At 37.4% G+C, this 22,855-nt stretch overlaps 1 protein-coding gene across 2 annotated transcripts in view; it reads left to right on the top strand.

The window, feature by feature from the left end:
* The window catches only part of CSMD3 (CUB and Sushi multiple domains 3), a 1,160,890-nt gene that overhangs the window by 721,044 nt on the left and 416,991 nt on the right, over positions 1-22,855 (top strand). For both annotated transcript variants that reach the window (XM_081816413.1, XM_081816412.1), the window contains one exon: positions 22,509-22,691. In XM_081816413.1, coding sequence (XP_081672539.1) covers positions 22,509-22,691 — 183 coding nt within the window. The remainder of the gene's footprint in view (positions 1-22,508; positions 22,692-22,855) is intronic.

Genomic DNA, 22,855 nt, shown 5'->3' with positions numbered 1-22,855 from the left:
AATTTGCTTTTCCACTCACATCTTATAAAACTTTTTCTTGTTCAAACTTATGCCCCTCAGTCCTTTTGTAATGTATTTTCTGATTTCCATCTATAAAAGTCCTTTGCATTCATTAAGGACCATATAAAATTCAACTTCTATGAAACAGTCTTCTATGTTCATCCCTACACTTTCCTTCTGTCTATATAGGAAACATAGAAGACTCTTTCCTTCTTCTGAATTTCTCAATTCTAATTTCTGAATCTCTTCCTCTGGCTTTTCTTCCTCTGTATTTCTTTTCTTTTTTTTTTTTTTTTTTAAGATTTTATTTATTTGACAGAGAGAGACACAGCAAGAGAGGGAACACAAGCAGGGGGAGTGGGAGAGGGAGAAGCAGGCTTCCCACTGAGCAGGGAGCCCGATGTGGGGGTCAATCCCAGGATCCCAGGATCATGACTTGAGCCGAAGGCAGATGCTCAATGACTGAGCCACCTAGGCACCCCTCTTCCTCTGTATTTCTAAAACACCTTGAAGGGCTGCCAGGGTGGCTCAGTCAGTGAAGTGTCTGCCTTCAGGTCAGGTCATGATCCTGGGGTCCTGGGATTGAGCCCCATGTCTGACTCCCTGCTCAGCCTAGAATCTGCTTCTCCCTCTGCCCACCCCCTCCTACTTTCACTCTCTCTCCAATAAATAAATAAAATCTTTAAAAGAAAATAAAACACCTTGAATAAATAACACCATATTTTTCTCATATTGCCTTGCGTTAAAATTATTTGTATTCCTATTATGTAACTAATCATTTTTTGTCCTTATATATACACAAAATCTATACATTATTCAACATTTTAAACCTTTATAGCCCCAAATATTATGTCTTGCACATGCTATGTTGTTGAATGAATGAACCAAACACCTGACTTTTTTCTAATCTCCAGTCTTCAAACATCACAATTAATCCCCCCTTATCTGCGATTTATTTTCTGCACTTGGAGTTATCTGCAGTCATCCTTGGTTCTGGGGCAGATGATTCTCCTTCTGACCTATTGTCAGAAGGTACACTAGCCTCATGCTGTGTCATAATGCCTGCATCATTCACCTCACATCATTTCATCATGTAGGCATTTTATCACCTACATCATCACAAGAAGAAGGGTGAATACAATACAATAAGATCTTTTGAGAGAGAAATCACATTCACATAACTTTTATCACAGTGTAATTGTTCTATTTTATTATTAGTTATTATTATTAATCTACTGTGCCTAATTTATTAATTAAATTGTATTATAATTATGTATGAATAGAGAAAAAACATGGTATATATAAGGTTTAGTACTATCTGCAGTTTTAGGCATCCACTGGGGATCTTGGAATATCTCCTCATGGCTAATGGGGGGCTACTGTATATCCCAAATACAACTTAATATCATTTTAAAATTGCAGTCATTCATTTTACTATTTGTGAACAGTTAAAATGCAAATAACTTGCAAGAAGTTAGATGATGATTCAAATTTAAACTAAAATGTAGATGATTGATAAGAGGGTTCTCTCCTGAAAACACTGGAAACAACCTGGAGCCTGAAAGATAAACAGAGATAATGAAGTGGTTGTTATAGTAGTCTCAGAGACCTAAACTGTATGAAGAAATCAGCTCCAATAATACTGCATTTATTTGTTGTTTCTATATTTATTACCAGTTCTCCAAAATACCTGATTAAATGTTATGTTTATCTCCTTGAGCAAATGCCTAGTCCAATGCATTTAGGATTCTCCAATGACTAGCTCAGCGTGTATGGGAATTTGATACCTATTTCTTAGATTGAAAGAGGTTATGTGGATAGTTCCAGGACCTAATTCCATAAAGTGCTAATACTGTATCAGCATTATTAGTTTTTTTGGTGTGCATTTATGTTTAATGTTTGACTTTTTCTCTATCCCAATACAACACAGAATAATACTCACATAGCCCTGGATCGTTGATATGAAGTATACAACATAAAATTTAAGTATCTTCATCATACAGACACACACAAACAGCCATGGTCACCAACATCAAGGATACCAAAACAAAAACAGAATTAAATTAAATAAAAAACCCAGAAACACACAAGACATTTTACCTGTGAATGATTGATATTGAAGGTCCCTGGTCTTCAATATAAGTGTTTTTGAGTAATAAAAAAAAATAACTTTTTTTATACCTATCATCAGTTAGGGACTATGCTATGTGTTTTACTTACATTTCTTATTATTTAGTCCTTATAATGACTATATAAATCAATTAGTAATACTCTTGTTTTACTTTGGTGAGAAAACTGACATATTTAGAAATTTAGACATATTACTAAGAGCAACTTCATTTTATCACATTACTTCATCCCCATCCTTCTCTTTCTTCTTAAAAAAAAAAAAAAATGATGGTTTCTTTTTATCACATAACAAGGATTCCAGAGGCAGGCAATTGAAGATATTGGTTCAGCAGTTCAACAAGTCAGGGATAATTTCTTTGCAAATCTCTTGACCTTCCCTTCATGGTTGCAATATGACTGTAGTAGTTTGAGCTATCACTTCCTGTATTCAAGAGAGAAAAAAAAAGGACAGGAATGGGTTGCAAGATGCAATGTCTTTCCCTTTTTGTAAGGAAAGAAAAGTGTTATCATAGTTACTACTGTCCGATTGCTGCTTACTTAAATAAATAAATAAATAAATAAATAAATAAATAAATAAAAATTATAGCAATATCCAAGAAGGTATATAACGTGAATGTACAATCATGATTATGACAAAATGAACGCCTAGAACAAGAAAGAGACTATTACCAGCATTCCAGAGACTCTCCACCTTGCCTTCTCCTAATAAAGAAAAGCACTAAAATGGTTTTTGTAAAAGTTCAGATAATGGTTACTTCTAAGGGAGTGGAAATGGTAGTGATTAGGAGAAAACATTATTATTTTTAAACAAAAGACATATTCTGCTCATTTGTTGCACTCTGGATTGTCTCAGTTTGGTCTTTTGTAACAGTAAGAGTGGTTGATTCTTCTTACTTGCTTTATAAATATAACTCCAAATAATTATAAGTCCTTTCACTATCCAGTACGTATAGTAAGAGAAATAATGTTTAGAAGTATTTGATGGCTGCTAGCAGTTATGATTCTTTCAAAAGAAAAATCCATTTACTTTGATTGCTATTATGGTTCAAAAAATATTGATCTACCCCTGCTTGCAAACTCTTTTAAACAGGTAGCTACAAAGATTTAGGCAAAAATCTATATTTCACTTTGTTGTTTCATTCCAGGTGCTTTAAAGGAAAACATTTAAAGAATAGGCAGGTTAAGTGAGGTTGAAGTGAACAATGCTGTGTTGAGTCCTTCTCATAAAAAGGAATGCTTCCTGATACTTTCATTTAACTGTTCTATTATTAGACTGTAAGTTCCTAAGGGAGTGGGGTCATATCTCTTTAACTGACTCTGTATCATGTTTAGTTCATTTCATGGGAGAGTAGCATGACTGTTATGTGTGAAGTATTTGTTGGGTGTGTGTCATCAGGATACTTTATCAATGGCTTCTCTGCGCTTAGAATAAAGTCAGAGACGCTTCTTACTGTACACCAGCTACCCCATAGCTCCCAACCAAGGTATTACCTCACCCTCCTTGTACCCTAACCCCAGCCATACTGAGCTGCTTGGATTTTTCCAAATGTGTTGTTTCACACTATCACCCTTTGGTAAAGCTCTTCCCCTTGCCTGAAATGTCATCAACTCCCACATACATTATTACGCCTTCCCAACCACACACATCCTTGCAAACCTGCCCAATCTTAGTTTATGTTTCAGTTTTTTTGTTTGTTTTGTTTTGTTTAAAGATTGTATTTTTAAGTAATCTCTATACCCAAAGTGGAGCTCAAACTCACAACCTCATGACCAAGAGTTGCCGGCTGTACCGACTGAGCCAGCCAGGAGCCCCTCATGTTTCAGTTTTTGGAATCTGTCCACTCCTAAGCAGAATTGTTCATTTTCTTCCCATGCCTCCCAATATCTTATTATAAAACTACATTATTTATCACACTTTTATGTATATGCATACTTGTTTTTTTCCTGATAGGCAGTAATAGATTAAGTTTTATTCATCTCTACATTCCAACATTCAGGAGAAAGTACAATTTCAGGACACTCCTCTTGAATGAACATACTAAGAGACGATTGAATGGACAGATGAATGAATGAATATGTGAAGGAGTAACGTCACTGTACCTGAAAAAAATGATAATGAAGCTATCTATAGTTAGATGGTTTCCTACTTGATAGCATCAACTGATTTGAAATTTTTACAATGAGAATGACCTTGAACAAATCCTTGGGTTTCTTAATCTCAATCAGCCTGCCACATTGCCCTTTTATCACAGACATTGTACCTCATCCCAGATCTAAGGCAAATGCTGAGGAGGTCCTTTAAGGACATTAAGAATATAAAAAATGGGTCAAGTTTTAAGAGTACTACCTCAGGGCAAGTCAGGGAAGAAGAATCACTTGTCACTTTACATTTCACCTTTAGGCTGTCACTTAAATCAGAATACATAGGGCATGCACTTAACTTCTCCAATCATCTTGGAGCTTTAAAACATTTACAGTTTGTGGCATGGGTGTCAACCAGAGCATAGTCTGTTGTCATTCTCTTAAGAATCTGTGCTAAGAAATTGAAAAATATACGCTGAATACACCTATTTGACAGACTGACTCTTACAGCTGTTTTTTAAGGGCCAGGATTATGACACACACCTCTTCATGTCCATAGTTCCTAGCACAGTTCTTGGTACACAGTGGATACTTAGCAAATATTGAACTGAAATGAGTTTGTTATACTTTGAGGTTGGTAAGACTAACCTTTAGATTTTCTGAACTAAGATACTATATCAGGAAGTATGTGTGTGTGTGTGTGTGTGTGTGTGTTTAATTGATTCTCACCTTTTCCCATTAAAATGTTTGGACAATAAAATTTATACACTAAGGAACTATTTAGTTAACAGTTCTCAGTTTTGGAGTCACTACATTGTGGTATATTGTGAACTATTGTGACATTTCAAGAAATATGTTAATACTTAAATACCTACTTTCATACATTATTTCTTTTTAATTAAATTAGAGGATACTTAGTCTTTTCTCTAAAAATAACCTCATTCCCTTGAGTAAGGTCTTTCATAAAACCCCAGGAAGCCCGTGGTCAGGAGAAAATCTGATTATCACTGGGTTGGAGGAAAATGCCACATAATCCAAGTTCATAGATTTCATCCTTACTGCCTTAGTCCATTTGGGCTGCTACAACAAAATACCACAGACTAGGTAGTTTATAAACAACAGAAATTTATTTCTCACAGTTCTGAAGGCTGAAAGTCCAAGACCAAGATACCAGCATGGTTTTTTTTGTTTTGTTTTGTTTTGTTTTTTGGTTTGTGTGTATGTGTGTGTTGTTGTTGTTGTTGTTGTCGTTGTTTTAGTGTGGGTACCTTTGTTCAGAATTCTCTTTCTGGGTCATAGCTGGCACCTTCTCTCTGTGTCCTCACATGGTAGAAGGGACAAGGTATCTCTCTGAGGCTTCTTTCATAAGACTACTAACCTCATTCATGCGGTCTTAGCCCTCCTGACCTAATCACCCCCAAAGGTCCCACCTTCTAATACTATCACCTTTGAATTTTGAGGAGACACATTCAGACATGGCACCTATGAAGGCTGACAAGCTCCTTGCTTGTGTACACGTACATTAACTGTAGTTCCTTGGGTATCCTCTAAATTAGAAACATGGGCACTGAGATGATGGAATAGAAATAGTTTTGTCATATATATGTCAATGCAACCATAAAAACAACTCCAAATTAATGATATGTCAACATCATATTTAGAAGCAAAGAAAAGCACATTGTTTTTAGCACTGATAAAGAGTTCTTAATTCTATAAAATGTGCTAAAGCATTCAATAACTTTTTAAGGTGACATATGATTAAGAATTGAGTAATTTTTTTTTAATTCCTCTATTTGCTATATATCAAAAGAGTGTATGATTTAACTACTGGCTACAGATGTTCTTTTATACCAGCTCTGTGGGAAAAGACACTTTGTCTCGGGGTGTATTTACCAGCATTCTGAAGTTTGCATATTTTTTTATTAAATGGTTTTATCTAATCTGAAGTTTTTAAATGTCAGGGTTTTCATCATGATTGTAAAATACACATTTATTATTGCAAATACATCTTTTATTACTTTGCCTGGGAAGTTATAGATTTTATTCTCAAAATCTCTTAAATGTTGACTAGAGTCTCATTTGTCTGAGATGCTTGAAGGTGAGACCAAATTTAACTCACAAGGTCTTTTCTAGTGGCATGATTCTGTATTTCACAACCTTTGTAAGCCCGTTGCTAAGGTAATGAGATTCCCAAGAGGCTTCTTAACATTAAGAATCAGCAAAACTGCAAGTTTTATAGATCACTTTCTTTTAACCTACACAGTTTCTCTGTGAAGTATTTGAATTACAGTGTCAACTGTTGTCAAGTCAGAGATTGATCAATGAGAATTTCTATGTCAGTTTGAGGCCAGATGTTAGTCTTTGGCTGGAAATCTGATTGAATTTAAAATTAGAGTTTATTATTTTAGGCAGCAAGGATCAAAGTTTCTTGGTCACTACAGAAAAGGTGTTGAAAGAGTCCTGTTCTACGAAGTTCAGCCACTGCCATTTAAACCTACATTTCCAATTTTGTTTTCAACTCACTGCAGAAGAGCCTTCCATAGTGCTCTGCTTCTATTTCCTCTGACCTCCCGTCTTCATTTACTTTAGCACCTCTTCCCCAGCCTCTGATTTCTTTGCCTCCACAGCAGGGAAGAGAAAGAGCAGAACCAGGTGCTACTCCGTGAATGCCAACCTCTGACTCTGCAAATGGATGCTCACTCTTCTCCTTCCAGTTTGAGTTGTGAGTGATGCACAGTATTTAGCTGATTCCAATGGAGGCAATATTTCCTAAAGAAATCCCAACTCCATTTTGTATTCTAGGGGACACAATATTATAAGATAATGAAATCACCTATCGGTAGGACGCTAGCTAAATTATTTCTGTGTTGCATTGAGCATTCAGTGGTAAGCTACACTGTATCAGTCAGAAATACTGTGGGAAACAAATGGCACCTTCACATTAAGTCTATGTATATATGTAGGCGGAGCTTAAGGAAACTAAGAAGAGGTTATACACTATCTCAGGCGAGTGCCAACAGGGAGGCAGGATCATCTTCAGGAATGATAACCACAGCTCTCAGAGGACAGTTGTATGGAGAGGGCGCCCCGACATAAGCTTGGCTTTCAGTCGAAGGTTACAGCCATCCCATGGTGATCAGGCAGAGGAGTTGGGAGAAAAACGTGCCATGGAATTCTCTTCTCAACTTCCTCATTCCATCTCCTGCCAGTTCCACTTGTTCTTTGACTACTCGTTGCATGCAGAGGAAGTTGGGTGGCACAAGAGCCTCTCTGTTATGGGTCCATGTGGGTCAGCCTTTACTCCTACCCCCAGTGGTAAAAGGCAAGAAGAAAAAGATGGAGAATGGTTCTTGAGAGGTAAGGAGAAAATATTCAGCACTCATGTTCTAGATTATAAGACAACTATAAAATTTAAATTATTCAAAAGACATAACTGTAACAGGTCATTCCATGGTTTTCTATACATGTAGTTCTCTATAGCTATAGGAATTTGTGATCGCTTATATTGTTTACTAGTAGAACAACATGCTTTTGTATGCTCTTTATTGCCTTTATTCTTTTCATATTCCACAACCATTTCTTGAAAATTATGCTGAGAGAAGATATAGAGCTGAAGAACGCATATTCTGTAACCATACTAACTGGGTTCAAATCCCAGCTCTGCCACTTAAAATATGTGTGCCTTCAGTCAAACTACGTACCTCTTTGAGACCTCATAGGGCTATATCAGGATTAAATGGAACAAGTGCTTAGAATTTTGCCTGACATTGGGACGCCTGATGGGGGTCAGTTGGTTAAGTGTCTGACTTCAGCTCAGGTCAGGATCTCAAGGTCCTGGGATCCAGCCAGTGTAGGACTCCACACCCATCAGGGAGTCTGCTTCTCCCTCTCCCTCTGCACCCCCCCGCTTTGTGTGCATGTGCTCTCTCTCTCAAATAAATAAAATCTTAAAAAAAAAAAACTTTTCTTGGCACATAAATGATATATAAATTGTTATCCTCACATGTATAGACACTTGAAATGCAAACATCAATAAAAGCTCATGGGATTAGACAGATAAGTAAATAAAGTAAAATATACAGGTCAATATATAAGTATGCCCTATAAGGCCCGTAGAAGCCCGAAGAAAGGAAAAACTAACTGTGCTTGTAAACTCAGGGTAGTCTTTATGGAAAAAGTATAATCTGACCTTGGGAAATGCACAGGAGTTTCCCCAAGTTTTGTATACTAGGAGAATGCCTTATTTCTAGGCAGAGAGGATGACATTCCTAACGGCATGTGGGTGTGAAAGCGAACTGCGGGTGTCTCAACATGCGTGACAGGTAGCTTGTAGGAAAATGATGGAAGACAGGACTAGAGAGACAGGAAAGATTTAGATTATGAGGGCCTTCCATGGGAAAGGATTTGAAGAGAACTGAACAGTTTTAAAATCACCCTGGTACCATGAGGGGTGGGATGAGTGTGTTGAAACTATGGAGATAAAAACCTCTTTTAAAATTAATGTTGCTATCTTTTCCAATACTGGAATCAAGTTAATTCATCTCTTTTCCTTAATTATTCCAGTACCCATCCCACATTATCCTCTCTATCCTTTCTCTCAAGCAGCATGGAACAGTGGAAAAGAGTGTGCTTATTGGAGTCATGTAGATGTTGAATAGAATCTCATTTAAGCTATTTCTGTGTTTATGAGCTTGGTTAGCCTCTCAGAACCTTTTGTTTTTCATCTATAAAGCTGGAGTACTATGCCTCACTCTCAGTGTTTCAGTAAGAAATGCATGATTTAAAACAGTTACAGTATTTAGCAAACCTCTTGTCAAATAATAGTCATTCAATAATGGGAGCTAATATCCTATCTTCCTGGAAACCACGTCTATGTTTATACAACCATTAGATAGCCTAGTCCCTGACCTTGTCCGTTCATTGTTTGCCAGTGGTAAGTCACAGGTCCTAGCTCTGGTTCCCTCGAAAACAGAGGCTGAGGCATAGTTTATGGACTAATACTTTATGGGGGGAGAAAGGGAGTGCAATTCCAAAACAGCAAAGATGAGGGAAAAAAAAGAGATATAATAGGGAAAGGAGGAATCCAATATGAGGTGATATGCTATTGAGTGTTACTGAGTTGATCAAGCCTCACAAGAAACACAGCTATGTGTTTGGTTATGTGGGCCATGTGGGCCAGTTGTGGTTTGGAGCCATCTTTTTGGGGAGAGGGAGGTAAGAAATGAATCCACTGGTATCCTCCCCATTTCCTGCCTCTTAGTGGTCAAAGTTCATCCCTCAGGCATTAAGTTCTCCACAATTCCAGGTGGCATTGAAAACCCTTAAGGGAGCTGTTGGGAAGATCAAGCTTTTCTCAACCCTATTGGATCAAATCTGGGTACTGGAGCTTCTATAGTTTTTGCTGCAATGGACAAGATAAAGTAGACTCTGCTGATTGTTGTTCCATGCCCCAAACATATACAGGCTTGAGACAACTGATAGTGTTAGGAGAGCTGCTGAGAGAAGTAGTCATGTCCCTTTTGCCATATTCCATTTGTTAGAAGCTAGTCACTAATGTTGCCCAATAATCAAAGAGAAGAGAATTTGATTACACCTTTGGATAGAGGAGCGTCAAAGAATTTGCAGACATATTTTAAAACCACCACAGAGGGGCGCCTGGGTGGCTCAGTTGGTTAAGCGACTGCCTTCGGCTCAGGTCATGATCCTGGAGTCCCTGGATCGAGTCCCGCATCGGGCTCCCTGCTCAGCAAGAAACCTGCTTCTCCCTCTGACCCACCCCCTCTCATGTGCTCTCTCTCTCGTTCTCTCTGTCTCAAATAAAAAAAAAAAACTAAAAAAATAAAAATAAATAAATAAATAAAACCACCACAGAACCATTTGAAAGCAAGATGCAAACATAATGCCTCATTACTCCCAAATACTTTGAGTTTTACTTAAAACAGAGACTCTACCCCACAAAACCACAAAATAACCATCTGGATTAGAAAGTTAGCCTTGATACAACACTAGCAAATAATTCATGGACCTCATTCAAATTTCACTAATGATCCAAAAATGTCTCTTTTCCCTTCCTTATCCGGGAGTCAACCCACAAAACTATTACATTTATTTGTCATGTCTTTTTGTTATGTGTAATATGCCCTTCAATCTGAGTCCATGCAGTCTTTCCTCCTATTCAGACTTAGACCATGCATTCTTGACAGGAATACCACAGAAATGATTCTCAGTGTCTTAGTGCATCACATCAGGAGGCAAACAATGTCTGCATTTCCCATACTGGTTATGTGAAACTTGATCATCTGATAAAATTAGTGTCTTCTGGGTTTTTCCATGGTAACATAACCATTTTCACCTTTGTGCCTGATACATGCTTCAAAGAGAGGCAATCCAAGATTACACTATTATCTTGTTTTTTTATCAAACATTCACCCAGAATCCAAAATCACTACAATGGCTACCAAATGTTGATCTTCTATTTTTATTAATTCTACATTTTTTAAACTGTAATTCTATATGCAGAGTTTTATCTTTCCTCCCATTTGCATTGAATTACATTAAATCAGTTGTAATCTATCATTATCAATGTTGTTTTGATGGTGAAACTGTCCCAGCATGCCCAGTGGAGCCCCTTCAAGCTGGTGATTTGATATGTCCCCACTGTTCCTTAAGAACTTTTTTTTTTTTTTGGACACATCAGAGTGTTCTATGTCACATTGTTCTTTTCCTTGTCCAACCCTAGAAACAGCCTTCCTGGCTCCTTTTAGTAAAGAATGGCAGTTAGAAACCAAGATCTGGGCACATAGTATGCTTGTTGCTATAGAGATTTATTGCTTTTAGTATTTATAGTGGATGGAACTAGAAAATATGTATGCATACATACATGTATATCTGTGTGTATTTGACATAGGATATATATATACACACACACACACATTATATATACACATTTTCATCTGTATCTAACCTGTGTATATCTGTATTTTATTTTATTTTTTTATTATTTTTTTTTTTAAAGATTTTATTTATTTATTTGAGACAGAGAGAATGAGAGAGAGAGAGCACATGAGATGGGGGAGGGTCAGAGGCAGAAGCAGGCTCCCTGCCAAGCAGGGAGCCCGATGCGGGACTCGATCCAGGGACTCCAGGATCATGACCTGAGCCGAAGGCAGTCGCTTAACCAACTGAGCCACCCAGGCGCCCATATCTGTATTTTAAACATGAATTCACACAGCTCCTCCACTTTAGTTTCTCCTCAGGATTCTTTGAAGCCTTCCCTTTTTCTACATCTCCTTTTTGATAATGAGAAATCTGGTTACCCTTATCCTCAAATTCATGCTTTTCACAATCCCCTCATATATACTCAATCTCCCAACCTTACTGGCTGCCTCCTTGGCCTTACTTCTACTTGTTTGGCCCCAGCCACAACATCACCTGCTTCACCTTACCACCTCCTCAACCCTTAGTGCCACCAACACTGCCTTTGCTATAGGCTGAATTTTTGTGTCCCCCTGAAATTCGTATGTTGAAATCTAATGCCCAAAGTGATGTACTTGGAGATGGAGCCTTTAGGAGATGATTAAGTTATCAGAGTGGAATCCCAGTGAATGGGATTAGTGCCCCAGAGAACTCCCTCACTCGTTCCACCATGTGAGGACACAGCTATCGGAGAAGAAAGCTTTTCCCTTCTGGGTTCTTTGGCTGGTCTAATAATTAAGTTGACATAAGACAGATTAACAGGAGAAAAATGTTAATTTTGTATTTATAAGAACCCCCATGATATAGGCTTCTTTTTTTTTTTTTAAAGATTTTATTTATTTATTTGAGAGAGAGAGAATGAGAGACAGAGAGCACAAGAGGGAAGACGGCAGAGGGAGAAGCAGACCCCCCGTCGATCAGGGAGCCCGATGTGGGACTCGATCCCGGGACTCCAGGATCATGACCCGAGCCAAAGGCAGCCGCCCAACCAACTGAGCCACCCAGGCACCCCATGATATAGGCTTCTTGACAGTGAAGCAATTGAGGTTGATATACCATCCTGAGCTATGGAGAAGGAGAGAGGGGTCTGGGATTTCAAAGGAGAAGAAGACAATTTACATGAAGATGGGGAGATAAATATTTGCCATGCTGGGCAGAGACAATGGGACTCAAAGAGGAATTTGAACAGGCCTCTCTGAGCTCCTTCTGGCTAACCACACCTAGCTCATACTCTTTGTATTTTCGGTGATAGCTATCTATCAGGCCAGGCCCTCTATATAAATGCTTTCAGGCAGTTAAAGGGAGATAAATAGCTCCTCCTGAGTCCCTTGGGCCCTAACGGACTTCAGCTCAAAACAATCCACACATCAAAGTGGCACACTCTGGTGTGGCCTGCCCTGGACCCCATCACAGCAAAAAGAAGGCTGTCTATGAACAAGGAAATAGGCTTTCTCCAGACACCAAATCTGTCAGCATTTGATCTTGGACCTCCCAGCGCAAACAACCCAGAGAAACAAATTTCTGTTGTTCATAAACCCAGTCTATGGTATTCTGTTAAAGCAGCCCTGATGGACTCAGCTTCTTAACCCCAACCAAGTCACCACCTATGGAAGGAAAGAGAAGCAAAAAGACTACATATCTTTTCTGATATTGCTCCTCTTCCACCTAAATACCTTTCCTTCTTTCCTCTTCTCCAGTTCACTCAGTGAAATAACTCTTAAGCGCAAGGATCACCTTTACCTATTTGCCAACCTCCAACTCCAAGGGATTTTATCTATACCTCCTTTTTGCCCTCATTTAAGAGCAGAGTATACATCTTATTTATCTTTATATTCCTAATGCCTAGTATTATTTTGATACATATTAGAAACAAAACAAATGTTTCATAAATGAGAAATTAAAGAATTAAAATTCCTCCAGTATATCTTACCAATTTAGACTTTGTGGGGCACCTGGGTAGCTTAGATGGTTAAGTATCTGACTCTTGACCTCAGCTCAGGTCTTGGTCTCAGGGTTGTGAGTTCAAGCCCCGTATTGGGCTCCACACTGGTTGTGGAGCCTACTAAGAAAAGAAAAAGACTTTTTGCTATGCACCTAAACTCTGCTATACACAAGTTTTGTGAAATTGTCCAAGTTAGTGTCTTTGGGCTGTTATAACAAAAATACCATAGACTATGTGGCTTATAAACAACAAATATCACAGTCTGGAGACTAGAAAGTCCAAGATCAAGGCACTGGCAGACTCAGGACCTGGTGAGAGCCCATTTCCTCATTCATAGATGGCTGTTTTCCCCTGGGGTCTCACACAGGCAGAAGAGGCAAAGGAGCTTTTAAAGGCCTCTTTTATAAGGGCACTAATCCCATTAACGAGGCTTCTACCCTCAGGACCTAATCACCTCCCCAAAAATTTACTTCCAAATGCCATCACATTGGGGATTAAGTTTCAGCATATGAATCGGGGTGGGGGGGGAGGTTATTCAGTCTAAAGCCATACTTACCTGTTCTGACTCTCAGTTTTCTCATCTGTAAATGGAGATAACAATTAATTCCTTCACAGAGTTGTTATGAGGATTAAATTACATAATTAATGTGTAAAAAAAAGTTTTCCACAGTGCTAGTACAGTTTCCATGCTCAAAAAATGATAGCCACTATTATTAGTTATTGTTTGTGACTGTTTCTACTGTAACAATCATCTGTTGCATGTTAATTATTTGTTCAGATATCAGTTTCACCTCTTGGGTACAAAAAAAAATTTCAAAGGCAGTGATATATAATAGGTATGTATTTATTGTACTTACTGCATATTGTTTTTCAGTCTGAGGGTACTGCAGCTCCAAAATTACATCTTTGTTTGAAAATATATCTTTGATAGATGGCTTTTATGATATTGAGGTATGTTCTCTCTATCCCTATACTGTGTGGAGTTTTAATCAAGAAAGGATGTTGTATTTTGTAAAATGCTTTTTCTGCATCAATTGAGAGGATCATATGATTCTTGTCCTTTCTTTTATTAACGTGATGTATCACATTGATTGATTTGCAAATGTTGAACCACCCTTGCAGTCCAGGAATAAATTCCACTTGGTCGTGGTGAATGATCCTTTTAATGTACTGTTGGATCCTATGGGCTAGTATCTTGGTGAGTATTTTGACATCCATGTTCATCAGGGATTTGATCTGTAATTCTCCTTTTTGGCAGTCTTTGTCTGGTTTTGGGATCAAGGTAATGCTGGCCTCATAGAACGAGTTTGGAAGCTTTCCTTCCATTTCTATTTCTTGAAACAGCTTCAGAAAAATAGATATTAGTTCTTCTTTAAATCTTTGGTAGACTTCCCCTGGGAAGCCATCTGCCCCTGGACTCTTGTTTTGGGGAAGGCTTTTGATTACTGCTTCAATTTCCTTGCAGGTTATAGGTCTGTTCAGATCTTCTACTTCTTCCTGTTTCAGTTTTGGTAGTTTATACGTCTCTAAGAGTGCATCCACTTCTTCCAAATTGCCTAATTTGTTGGCATATAGTCGCTCATAATATGTCCTTAAAATTGATTGTATTTCCTTGGTGTTGGTCATGATCTCTCCTCTTTCATTCATGATTTTATTAATTTAGGTCCTTTCTCTTTTCTTTTTGATAAGTCTGGCTAGGGGTTTGTCAATCTTATTTATTCTTTCAAAGAACCAGCTTCTAGTTTCATTGGTCTGTTCTACTGTTCTTCTGATTTCTAGTTCATTAATTTCTGCTCTAATCTTTATTATTTCTCTTCTCCTGCTTGGTTTAGGCTTTATTTGCTGTTCTTCAGCTCCTTTAGGTGTAAGGTTAGCTTGTGTATTTGAGATTTTTCTAATTTTTGAGAGACACTTGTATTGCAATGTACTTCCCTCTTAGGACAGCCTTTATTGTATCCCAAAGGTTATGAACCATTCTCATTAGTTTCCATGAATTTTTAAAATTCTTCTTTAATTTCCTGGTTGATCTGTTCATTCTTTAGTAGGATACTCTTTAACCTCAAGTGTTTGAGTTCCTTCCAAATTTCCTCTTGTGCTTGAGTTCCAGTTGCAAAGCATTGTGGTCTGAAAATAGGCAGGGAATAATCCCAATCTTTTGGTACCAGTTGAGACCTGGTTTGTGACCCAGCATGTGATCTATTCTGGAGAAAATTCCATGTGCACTCAAGAAGAATGTGTTGATTTAGGATGGAATGCTCTGTATATGTCTGTGAAGTCCATCTGGTCCAATGTGTCATTCAAAGCCCTTGTTTCCTTGTTGATTTTCTGCTTAGATGATCCGTCCATTTCTGTGAGTGGGGTGTTGAAGTCCCCTATAATTATTGTATTATTATCTATGTGTTTCTTTAATTTGGTTATTAATTGGTTGATATAATTGGCTGCTTTAAATTAGGAGCATAAATATTTATAATTGTTAGATCTTCTTGTTGGGTAGATCCTTTAAGTATGATATAGTGTCCCTCTTCATCTCTTACTACAGTCTTTGGTTTAAAATCTAATTTGTCTCATATGAGGATGCTACCCAGAGCAAGCTACACATTCAATGCAATCCCTATCAAAATACCATCGACATTTTTCACAGAGCTGGAACAAATAATCCTAAAATCTGTATGGAACCAGAAAAGACCCTGAGTAGCCAGGGGAATGTTGAAAAAGAAAACCCAAGCTGGGGGCATCACAATGTCTGATTTCAAGCTATATTACAAAGCTACGATCATCAAGACAACATGGTACTGGCATAAAAACAGACACATAGATCAATGGAACAGACTAGAGAACCCAGAAATGGACCCTCAACATTATGGTCAACTAATCTTCAACAAAGAAGGAAAGAATAACCAATGGAAAAAAGAGGGTCTCTTCAATAAATGGTGCTGGAAAAATTGGACAGCCACATGCAGAAGAATGAAACTGGAACATTCTCTTATACCATACACAAAGGTAAACTCAAAATGGATGAAAGACCTAAATGTGAGACAGGAATCCATCAAAATCTTAGAGGAGAACACAGGCAATAACCTCTTCAACCTCAGCCACAGCAACTTCTTGCAAGACACGTCTCTAAAGGCAAAGGAAACAAAAGCAAAAATGAATGATTGGGACTTCATCAAGATAAAAAGCTTCTGTACAGCAAAGGAAACAGTCAACAAAACTAAAAGGCAACCTATGGAATGGAAGAAGATATTTGCAAATGTCTTATCAGATAAAGGACGAATACCCAAGATCTAGAAAGAACTTATCAAACTCTACACCCCAAAAACAAGAAATCCATTCAAGGAATGGGCAGAAGACATGAACAGACATTTCTCCAAAGAAGACATCCAAATGGCCAGCAGACACATGAAAAAATGCTCTCCACATCACTTGTCATCAGGGAAATACAAATCAAAACCACAATGAGATATCATCTCACACCAGTCAGAATGACTAAAATTAACAGTACAGGAAACAACAAATGTTGGCGAGGATGCAGAGAAAGGGGAACCCTCTTACACTGTTCGTGGGAATGCAAGCTTGTACAGCAACTCTGGAAAACAGTATGGGGGTTCCTCAAGAAGTTATAAGTAGAGCTACCCTACAACCCAGCAATGGCACTACTAGGTATTTACCTCAAAGATAGAGATGTAGTGAAACGAGGGGGCACCTGCAGCTCAATATTCATAAAAGCAATGTCCACAATAGTCAAACTGTGGAAGAAGCTGAGATGTCCTTTGATAGATGAATGGATAAAGAAGATGTGGTATATATATATACTATGGAATATTACTCAGCCTTTAGAAATGATAAATACTTACTGTTTACATCAACGTGGATGCAACTGGAAGGTATTATGCTAAGTGAAATAAGTCAATCAGAGAAAAACAATTATCATATGGTTTCACTCATATGTGGAATATAAGAAACAGTGCAGAGAACCATAAGGGAAAGGAGGGAAAACTGGATGGGATGAAATCAGAGAGGGAGAAAAACTCTGAGAGACTCTTAACTATGGGAAACAAACTGAGAGTTGCTGAAGGGAAGGTGGGTAGGGGATGGGGTAACTGGGTGATGGGCATTAAGGAGGGCACAAGATGTGATGAGCACTGGGTGTTATATGCAACTGGTGAATTATTGAACACTGCATGATGTACTAATGATGTACTATGTGTTGGTTAATTGAATTTAAACAATAAAAAAAGAAAATATATCTTTGATTTTTAAAACTCAAGGAGCAAAGAAAAAACATATGGTTTCAAAATAGTAGAGTAAGCACTTAACTCTCAATCCTAACCTGAAGATGATAGAAAACATATTTTTAAAATGCATTGATGCTTAAGAATAGAAAGAGGAAATGTCAGTTGTTATGAGACTATAGGGGATCCCTAACAAAAATGTATATAAATAAACATGTGAAGATATATACAGAATATAGAGGTAAGCTGAGAACTTCGTAAGCCTGCGCCATCATGGGAGGCTGTTGCTATAGCTTCTGCATAGGAAGCCACTGGGCTTTGGGGCTAGAAGCGTCCAGGGAGGGGTCTGCTGACAATCCTGAGAAACTAGTGATTACCTCAGAGGAAAATATTTCAGCTACTGAGCCAAATGTCACTTATGGAATAAGAGTCCAGTGCAGTTATCAAGAGGGAGGGCTCCCCTACTCAAGATGAAGACCACAAAAGTAGACTGCACCACAGAGCAACAGAGGGAAAAGTTTACACCCAGAACTACAAGGTGGTTCTGACATGAGAAGAAATAAGCCTGAAGGTGGGGGATGTTGACAGTGAAGATAGGGAGTGCAGGACCTGCAGAGTTGCAGCGATGCAAGCAAATAAGAAATGTTATTTGACAGCTTGCTCAAAACCAGCAGTCTTGTTCTTTCCTCAAGTACCTCCTCCTGCACCTTCATCACAAGCTCAAAGACCATTATGATTTACCACGTTCTCTTCAAACATGCTGCTTTAGAAGAACGTTTATTCTGCTGCTTTCTTCATACACTTCTGCTTATACCCAAGGAAACAGTTAAAAGAGGAATAAGAAAATTATTTTAAATAAGTGTATTCGATATCCTCACAAAAAAAGGGAGAAATTGTATTCATGAAAGAATAATAGGAGGTTATGAAACAATAAAAAGTAATAACAATCATTAAATATTCAAAAAATGACAACATAATTTTTCAGTATTAGGTTGAATTAAGATTAGATAAGCATGCACAGTGAATTAGTAAATCAGAATATATACATATATTTACATATATATATTTCTTCAAGAATGCAGAATAGAGAACTTCAAAAATAAGAATTTGAAAGATTGAGCAACATAAAGGCTAAATCCCCAAATTCCAATATTCAATGTAAATGAGTTTTAGAGAGATGAAAGTACATAAGAAATAATATTTTAAGGGAAATAATTGTAACAATTTCTTAGAATTTAAAAAAAATTACAAGTTATTTGACAGAAGAAATCTACCAAGCACCAAGCATACAAAAAAATAATAATAAAAACCAAAACCTAGGTAAATGATAGTGACATTAAAAATAGCAAGTCTAGGGGCGTCTGGGTGGTGTAGTGGGTTGAGTGCTGTTTCAGCTCAGGCCCTGAATCTCAGGTTCTTGGTATGGAGCCCGTCTTGGGTTTCAGCAGGGAGTCTGCCTCAGATTCTCTCTCCCTCTCCCTCTGCCCCTCCCTCTTGTGCTCTCTCTCCCACTCTCTCTCTTTCTCTCAAATAAATAAATAAATAAAGAAATCTTTAAAAAACAAAACAAAAAACAAGTCTAAAAAGGAATGCCACTACTTATGGTAAGGGAGAAGGACATTGCATGAGACAGATTAATTATAAGAAAATTAAAATTTCTTTGGTATCATATTTGTCATCAGAAATACTGGATGGATAAAAGATCAGGGAAAAACATCTTCAAAATGCTGATAAAAAAAATTTTGAATTAAAATTCTATAACTTATCAACTATCATTCAATAGTGAGGGCAAAATAAAGACATTTTCAGATGAAGCAGAATCCACTCTTTCAGTAACAGAAACAATTTCAATTTCAAGGCATGAGAGTAATATAATTTTGTGAGCCTGGTAACAATGTCATCCCACCATAATCTAGCACTTAAGCCCATCTACTCCTGCTCAATATTTTCCCCCAGAGCATGTATCACTTTCCAAAATAAGATGTTATTTATTTCTTGCTTATTATTCATAAATCTCCAATGGAATATATGGTACAGGAGAGCAGGAATTATTGTAATTTATTCATTGATTTATCCCACCTACCTAGAACTGAATTTAGTAAGTCATAGGTGCTCAAATAAGTATTTGTTGAATAAATTGAATGAATAAATGATTATTTCATATATGTGAAGTGAACTTGATTCAACTACAAGGAAATGTGGTAAAATCCGTACTCTGGATGTTTAACACAGTTCCTTTAGAAATTGTCAGAGAGGGTAGACAAAAAATAACTAAGGGCATAAATGATTTCAATGACAAATACAAGTTGAATTGAATATATTTTACTGATTTATCCACTGTGAGACCTGAATACACTTACATTGAATACTGAAGCAATAATATTAGAAATCAACAAAAATGGGGGTGCCTGGGTGGCTCAGTCAGTTGAGTGTCTGACTCTTGGTGTCTGCTCAGGTCACGATCTCAGGGTGGTGAGTTGGAGTCCTGCGACCAGACCCGCTCCTTGCTTACTCAGAATCTGCCTGGGATTTTCTCTCCCTCTCCCTCCGTCCCTTCCCCCACTCCCACATGCATTCTCTCTCTCTCTTTCTCTCTCTCTGGAATAAATAAATAAATAAAATCCTTAAAAAATAAAAAAGAAATCAACAGAAACGTGATAGCACTAACCCATAATTTTTTTTTTTTTAAGATTTTATTTATTTATTTGACAGAGAAAGACACAGCGAGAGAGGGAACACAAACGGGGAGTGGGAGAGGGAGAAGCAGACTCCCTGCCGAGCAGGGAGCCCGATGCGGGACTCGATCCAGGGACTCCAGGATCATGACCTGAGCCGGAGGCAGTCGCTTAACCAACTGAGCCACCCAGGCGCCCCTAACCCATAAATTTAAAATCATTTTTAAATTATTTATGAATAAAGAAGAAATCAAAATGGAGTACCAGACTATTTAGAAGTGAACAAAGAAAGCTCTCTGTATCAGAGCAGAACTCTGAAGAAAATTTATGGATTCAATTTTTATTTTTTCAGGAAACAAGAAGGGCTGAAAATAAACTAATAAAAAAAAAAAACCCTAAGATTTCAGCTCAAGAGCAGAAAAATAATGGCAAAGTAATGCAAAAGAGAGTTGAAGATGGAATCCAAAAAAGATAAAAAGGAGGGATTTTTAAACGAAATTAAAACAATAGAATTGATCAGCAAAAGTTGGTTCTTAAAGTAGACTAATAAATTTGACAACTGTTTGTAAGTATAAGCAAAGAAAACTGAAAGACTAATCACAAGTAAATAGCATTAAGAGTGAGATTTGTGACATTATTTATAAAGAGATACTTAAAAATCCTGGGCGCCTGGGTGGCTCAGTCGTTAAGCGTCCGCCTTCAGCTCAGGTCATGATCCCTGGGATGGAGTCCCATATCGGGCTCCCTGCTCTGCGGGAAGCCTGCTTCTCCCTCTCCCGCTCCCCCTGCTTGTGTTCCTGCTCTCACTATGTCTCTCTCTGTCAAAAAAATAAATAAAATCTTAAAAAAAAAAAAATCCTATAGCACAATCCTATTACAACTAACCCACTTAACTGGCAAATCTTGGAATATGTCCCTTCTCTAACATATATAAGTTGCCAGTATTGCCCTTTTCTCCTCCACCCCCCTAAAAATGTCTTCAATAGAAAAATAATTTTAGAAGAGATTAAAATGGTAGTCAGATATTCCTCAAAATTATACCAGACTCAGCCAGCATTCTTTTGGCAAGTTCTAACACTCAAGGATCTAGGTTTCCTATTATACAAACTCGCCTGAAGACTAGTGAAAGTTGCAAAATTACAAATTTCTTTCTCTGATATTAAGTCTGGATAGGAACTGCATGAGGAAAAAAAATGTGTAGACTAAAGTCACTATGGCATAGATAAAAATAAAATATCAAATCCAGTCTATTAAAGGAATCATTATAACCAGCTGTGGTTTCTGCTGAAAATACAAGGGTGTTCAAAAATAAATCCAAAATTATTGTTTGGTTAGAAAAAGAGCAAGTTATAGAATAACAATGACAGTATACTACAATATAAATATAATACATATGTAAAACAATACTACATAGTTGAAGAGAGGAGTTTTATATTTACATAAATACAGATGTTTATAATATTTTGTATTATATATGCCTATGTATAATTATAAAAGCATGGGGAAAGAACTGGAGAGACTACACCAAATTGGTGCTGGTAGATTACAGAAAAACCAGGAATGTGTGGTTGTTGGAATATCAGGATAGAGGCCGTAACTTTATCTCAAAATTTATCTTTTAATTTTAATTTTAATTTTTTTGCTGTAGTTTGAGGACAGCTGTATTAATGTGATTTCATGTGACTTAAAAACCAAAATAACTACCACAATAACTTGCTACTGACATTCTTAGCTTCACAATGAAGATCCTAGACATTTGGAGTTTCTTTGAATGTCAGCTGAAAGAGTGCTTTCATGTGCTCTTAAGAGAATTTTTTCAACCTTTTTCAATTTAATTCATATAAAAACATTTTTGGAGGAACACATCTGGGTAATTTGGAATGCAAAATTGATTCCTGCCCTAAAGAGTTTTTTTGGCAGGTGTAGGTGGGGAAATAATTCAACCAGCAAGTGTCAGGGAGAGTGGCAGATCCTACGGGAAAGGTATTCACTGACTGCTGTAGGAAAACTGAGGCGGACAACAGTAGCTCACAACCTTGTCATGACCTAAGGATTTACTGTATCATTTACAGATAACAAAAATAAGAAATGTTTTGGGGGTTTGGGGAAAATACATAGATGTGTGTGTGTGTGTGTGCGCGCATGCGTGTGTGTGTGTGTGTACTGCAGACAAAAGATTGAAATTTTGTCATAATTGTTCTGTTAGGGCACAACCACTAACATGTGCTCTGATGACCCCAGCTTCTCCATCTACTAAATGAGAGAACTGCATTAGTTGTTTTCTAAAGATCATGTCATCAAATTATAGTCATAAGAGTAGCAAAAGAAAAAAAATTAAGGTTGGAAAACATACTCATCTTTTTTGTTCTGAAATATCTCAGATATAGAGAGTGTACCTCTACTAAACAGGTCATATGGATATCTTGTGCCTCAAACCCTTGGACGGTGACTTGTATCTTCTATTTTTTGCAGAAATTGAGAAAGAAAGTTGTGGTGATCCTGGTACACCCTTATATGGAATTAGAGAAGGCGATGGATTTTCTAATCGTGATGTTTTAAGGTTCGAATGCCAGTTTGGGTTTGAATTAATTGGAGAGAAATCCATTGTTTGTCAAGAGAATAACCAATGGTCTGCAAACATACCCATCTGTATCTGTGAGTACCAAATGCTTTGCTTTCAGATAGCATATGTCACCCTGTCCTTGCATATAATTGCTTTTGTAATTAATTGCAAAGAGCTGGAACCGTGTAATTATTTTTGAACGAGTAGCACTTTGTGATACTATCTTTAACAAGTGTGCTTATGCCAAATTATAAAT

Source organism: Leptonychotes weddellii, chromosome 4, assembly GCF_054177405.1.
Source record: "Leptonychotes weddellii isolate Sample4059 chromosome 4, ASM5417740v2, whole genome shotgun sequence".
NCBI classification, from domain to species: Eukaryota; Metazoa; Chordata; class Mammalia; order Carnivora; family Phocidae; genus Leptonychotes; species Leptonychotes weddellii.
Note: the sequence above shows the minus strand (reverse complement) of the source record. Positions and strands in the feature narration are given on the sequence as shown.